General features: G+C 35.8%; 1 protein-coding gene and 1 long non-coding RNA gene across 3 annotated transcripts in view; one reads left to right on the forward strand and one right to left on the reverse strand.

Moving 5' to 3' along the window:
• The window catches only part of LOC147468780 (uncharacterized), a 29,811-nt gene that overhangs the window by 15,313 nt on the left and 9,498 nt on the right, over positions 1-5,000 (reverse strand). The window lies entirely within an intron of this gene.
• LOC122266938 (E3 ubiquitin-protein ligase RNF185) overlaps positions 1-5,000 on the forward strand; it is a 14,619-nt gene that overhangs the window by 6,802 nt on the left and 2,817 nt on the right. For both annotated transcript variants that reach the window (XM_043036917.2, XM_043036916.2), the window contains exons 3-4: positions 769-900; positions 2,381-2,559. In XM_043036917.2, coding sequence (XP_042892851.1) covers positions 769-900; positions 2,381-2,559 — 311 coding nt within the window. The remainder of the gene's footprint in view (positions 1-768; positions 901-2,380; positions 2,560-5,000) is intronic.

The following is a 5,000-nucleotide window of genomic DNA, read 5'->3' on the forward strand; positions in this document are numbered from 1 at the left end:
TGGGTTGTTGCAGCTACGTTTGGGATTATGTGTCTCGGTAACCAGCCCTCATAAGAATTTTTGTTGTGACAAGAATTGGAGCAACTATCATTAGGCTGTCGGAGTGGGGGGAGCGTTACATCTTTGTTGTATTTATTTTATTTTATTTTTTTTTTTCTTATCAGTGTTTGGTTAGGTTCATACGTGAAGTTGATATTCACTTTGTAGATACAGGTACTACTTTTAGTATGGACTAGATTTTATTCTTGCATCTGGAATTATATATTTAGACACAAGTATCATACGTGTGATTATTCATAATCCTGCTTAACATTTAGTAAATGTGCATATATAAATATATATATATATATATATATATATATATATATATATATATATATATATATATATATATATATATATATATATATATATACATATATACAGACACACACATACATACTTTATTTTCAAATATGTTTTTTATATATAATATATGATAAATTGAGACTTTGTATTGCTTAGTTTTATGCATAAAATTTTATCACATTATCTAATTTATGTATCATTAAACATATTCTCCATCTAATTAATTTTTTCTCAGGTGTTTAAGTTGATTTTCAAAAATTAGAAGACAATGATTTTGATTAACTATTTTTTGCTTGTACGAACTTTTACTTTTATAGAAGATATATTCAGAAAAATGGTGGAATAACTCACCAATGAAATAAAAATGAAGACTGGCTCTTGTTTGATTGAAATAATTCAGGTTCTTGTTCTCTTTTGTAGCTGGCCATGTTTACACCAGTGGCTTGAGACCAGGCCAAACAACCAGACGTGTCCTGTGTGCAAGGCGGCAATCTCTCGAGAGAAGGTAATCCCACTCTATGGCAGAGGCTCCGGAAACCAACAGGACCCCAGGTAAGGATACCACCCAGGACTTCTCTCTGTCTCTCTTTCCTATTACTGCTCCTTTGCACTATCTGTTCTTCATTCTCTTTCTCATTCTCTTTTTCTTCCTCAATCACTCTCTCTCTTCCTCTTCACAATACTGAATTGATAGAATAAAGCTTCTTAACCCATTGCAGATGGGTGTCGTGACATACATTATGCAAAAGTTTTTGGCACGATGTTAGACGCTGGGACATAGGTGACAATAGTCATCATGTCATATTTGACAATGGGAGAGAGAGGATCCCTGTTTTTCTTTATTGTACTTTGAGTAAAAACTCTGTTTAGTGAGTGAGGATAACAATTACTATCATAATTAGTATAATTTCAAAAATATTCAGCAAAATAGGTTTTGTTTAACCCATTTGTGAGGGTTATTTTTTGCCTAGTGCTGCTCCCATTGTGAAGATAACAAGTGCACACAGCCTCCATATGCGAGATCTCTCCTAGCATAATACTGAGCTGTGCCTCTCAGAGTGCTTTTCACCTGCCCAATTTTATGAGAGATACAAATGCAATAAGTGCAATAAGTATATACATACATAACTATGTAAAACCTGTATTTTAAGGGAGAGATAATGATGTGATAGGATACCATCTGACTGGAGCGAAATATTCCCATGACATGATAGCACATCATCCAGCGTTAATGGGTTGAAATCTAAAACATAGATGGCACCACTATATCGTGCCCCAGCAGGAAAGAAGGCCTTGAATGGCGCCCATCTACGGTCTCTATCAAGCACTATCATCAGAGAGCGATTGCATACAGCAAGATGCAGACCTCTTGTTCTAAAATACCATTGATGATAGATGTGAAAGCAGAATGAGAAGAGAAAGGTGACTTAAACCATACCCAGTATCTACAATAAATCCTTGTACCTGTAAGGCTGCCTTGTGCTCACAGGTTTTCTTCCTCTTCCCTACCTCTTCATGTGATCTTCATTTTGGATGGTTATTTTCTCATTTTTGTTTACAACAGTACAGAAATATGAAAAGATAAAGTTACTATTTGTCCTCCCATAAAGCAGCAATACTTCTATCACACTCAGTATAAAGAAAATAATGAGTATAAATGAAAACAATGTGATTACAAAAATGGCTCTAGAATCATGAGTTGAATGTAAGAGAGCGTAAAATGTCGTGATATGTGTGAAACTCCCTGGCTCTAAAATAAAACCCATCTGGGTAGTGCCCATCTTGGGGATTGGGTAAACAAATCTATTCCCATCTACAATGGGTTAATTCATGACATTCTTGTCTTTGATGTGCTCTCTCTCTCTCTCTCTCTCTCTCTCTCTCTCTCTCTCTCTCTCTCTCTCTCTCTCTCTCTCTCTCTCTCTCTCTTTCTTTCCGTTCTTCCTTCTTTCCTTCTCTTTATCTATCCTCTCTCCTGCTTTTCCTTCCTCTCCTTTTTTCTCAGAAAATTATTACCTCAAACACTTTACAGAGACAAGCTCCCCCCTCGGCCCCCTGGCCAGCGCACAGAGCCGGAGCCGCAGAATGGTTTCATGCCTGGCTTTGGCTTTGGCGAAGGAGGAGGATTCCAGTTCCACTTTGGGATCGGTGCTTTCCCCTTCGGCATTTTCACGACGTTCAACAATTGGGGTGGAGGCGCAGTTCCGCCAGGTGAGTGTGCTAGGATTAGAATTTATTGTTAGGGCTCAAGGAAAGTGTGGTAAGTTTGTTTTTAGATGTGTGTGTTTATGATTTTTTTCTATCTGTATTTTCTTTTCCTATGTTTTTTTTTTTATCATTTTTTTCTTTCTTAATTTGGGCCATAGAGTATGTTCTCTCTCTCTTCTTGCCCTCTCTCTCCTTTCCCTCTCTCTTCTTCCCTCCCTCTCTCTTTCTCACACTCTCTCTTTCTCTCTCTCTCTCTTTCTCTTTCTCTCTCTCTTTCTCTCTCTTTCTCTCTATTTCTCTCTCTTTTTCTCTCTTTCTCTCTTTCTATTTCTCTCTCTCTCTTTCCCTTTTCCTTTCCCTTTCCCTTTCCCTTTCCCCTTCACCCTCTCTCTCCCTCCCCTATCTCTCTCTCTCTCTTTCTCCCTCCCTCCATCCCCACTTCTCTCTTTCTCTTTCTTTCTCTTTTTCTTCCTTTCTTTTCTTTTCTTTTCTTTTCTTTTTTTTTGATATGGTAAACTAATACTTTCTTTTGATTTTACTATTTGTGATTAAGATTACTTTACTATTCATTCAAAGAGTTATGAAATTATGAATGTGTAGAGCATTATATGGTTAGGTATTAAAAGATGGAATCACTGCATGTAATCACAGTCTCTAAAAGATAGATTAAAAAAATAGAGTATATACTTTGAACAGTATTATTATTATCATATTACTAAGTTGTGTGTGTGTGTGTGGCAAAGAGAGAGAGTGCAACATGTTTATTTTATTTTCAGGTTATCCTTTTGTATGAAAGTGTTTTTATCATCAAAAGGTAACAAAAATTTATTCTGTTAGCATATAGCGGTTACAGAAGCCATCAGATACAGAAGTATACATTTATTATCTTAAATTTAAGTTACTCCAAATTAATATATCATAGATTTTTATCTTAGGACTGGCCTCCTCTGCACTATGTTAACAGTCACAGGCTAGTATTTCAGTTCCAGCATTACATGCAATATAGATATACCATAACCCAATAAAACACTAAAATAGATTGCATAGTGAATAGATCCAAGTCAATTCTGCCCACAATGAAATATCCACAGAAGGTTGAATGGGCCTCATGGAGATACGCGTCCTTGATTACCTCTTTAATGTCAATTAACCCATTCACGCCAGGGCGATTCCGGCTCTGAATGGTCGTAATGCCGGGGTTTTCGAACGCATAAGCCTAACGCCTCAAGATCTCGGGCGCACAAGCCGCGAGCCTGGGCTGCCCACTCGCTCACCCCGAGCGCTGGCCTTGCCCGGATAACATGTCACTGGCATCTGACGCAAAAACCACGAAACGTGTCAGCACGTCATCCAGTGCGAATGGATTAACTGTCTCTGACAGAGTCTACTGTTTATGCGATTTAGCCAGAAGTTTTACAGAGTTGAATGTTAACAGTTTCAACATGTTTATTTTTATTTTTGGAGGTAGGAGGTACATTAGCCCATGACTGTCATGTCAACTAGATAAAGAGTTCTATGTAATTCTAATTTCTCCTCCTAGTGGATTCCTCTAGACTTGAGATGGATGAGTGCCAATATATGCTTGTCATATTTGCCTTAATTTATTAGTGTTAACAGTACATGACAGTTTTCATATTTGGCTTTTTTTATATATATGATGAAATGAGGAGTTGCAAAAAGATGATATTAGTTAAAGAATTGACTGACAAAAGGATGAAGGGTCAGTGAAAGAACCTATAATGATTGCTTGGTTTGTTTCATTAGAATTTGAGCCATCCTTATATCAAGTTGGTGTATTTTATAAGTCGTGACTTATTACAAGGTTATTCCAAGAATGTAAGCAAATTATTAGACAAAACATTCAAATATTGAACTTTCCAACTTGGTCAAGAGACTTTTATTAAAAAGGAAAACTTATTTTACCAACTTAGTTTTAGACAGTGTTCATGTGTTTTTAGCTTAAGTGTTGCAGTCATCCTACAACATAAGATTTCATGTATCACCACTTATCTTTTGATCTCAGGCACATATGTAGTTGGATTTAGGAAGTGGTGATCTTGATATATTCAAATATTCATGTTTGAGAAAGGCAAAAAAGTACTTGTGTAGTACAAGCCATTACTTTTGTAGTTTAGCATAGCTGGATTGGCATTTTGTATGAATTAACATAAATAGGACATTCTTTTTTTTTTTTTATCTCTCTCTCCTTTATTGCTTCTTTTATTTTTATAATTAATCTTGAAATACAGACTTTCATAATCAACATGCAATGTAATGAGTCAGTTTATGAAAAAGTTCAACTTCATTATAATTGTCACAAGAGAATTGTCAGAATTATATCATTGTTTTCTGTTTTCTTTCTTTTCTAAATTTCACGCAGTATATTTGATAAATATTCACCACCTGAAGATAAACCAAGAGTTGTTGTCAATTTTATATTTCTC

This window comes from Penaeus japonicus, unplaced genomic scaffold, assembly GCF_977035675.1.
Source record: "Penaeus japonicus unplaced genomic scaffold, GWHDUDI00000001_assembly GWHDUDI00000026, whole genome shotgun sequence".
In the NCBI taxonomy this organism is placed as follows: Eukaryota; Metazoa; Arthropoda; class Malacostraca; order Decapoda; family Penaeidae; genus Penaeus; species Penaeus japonicus.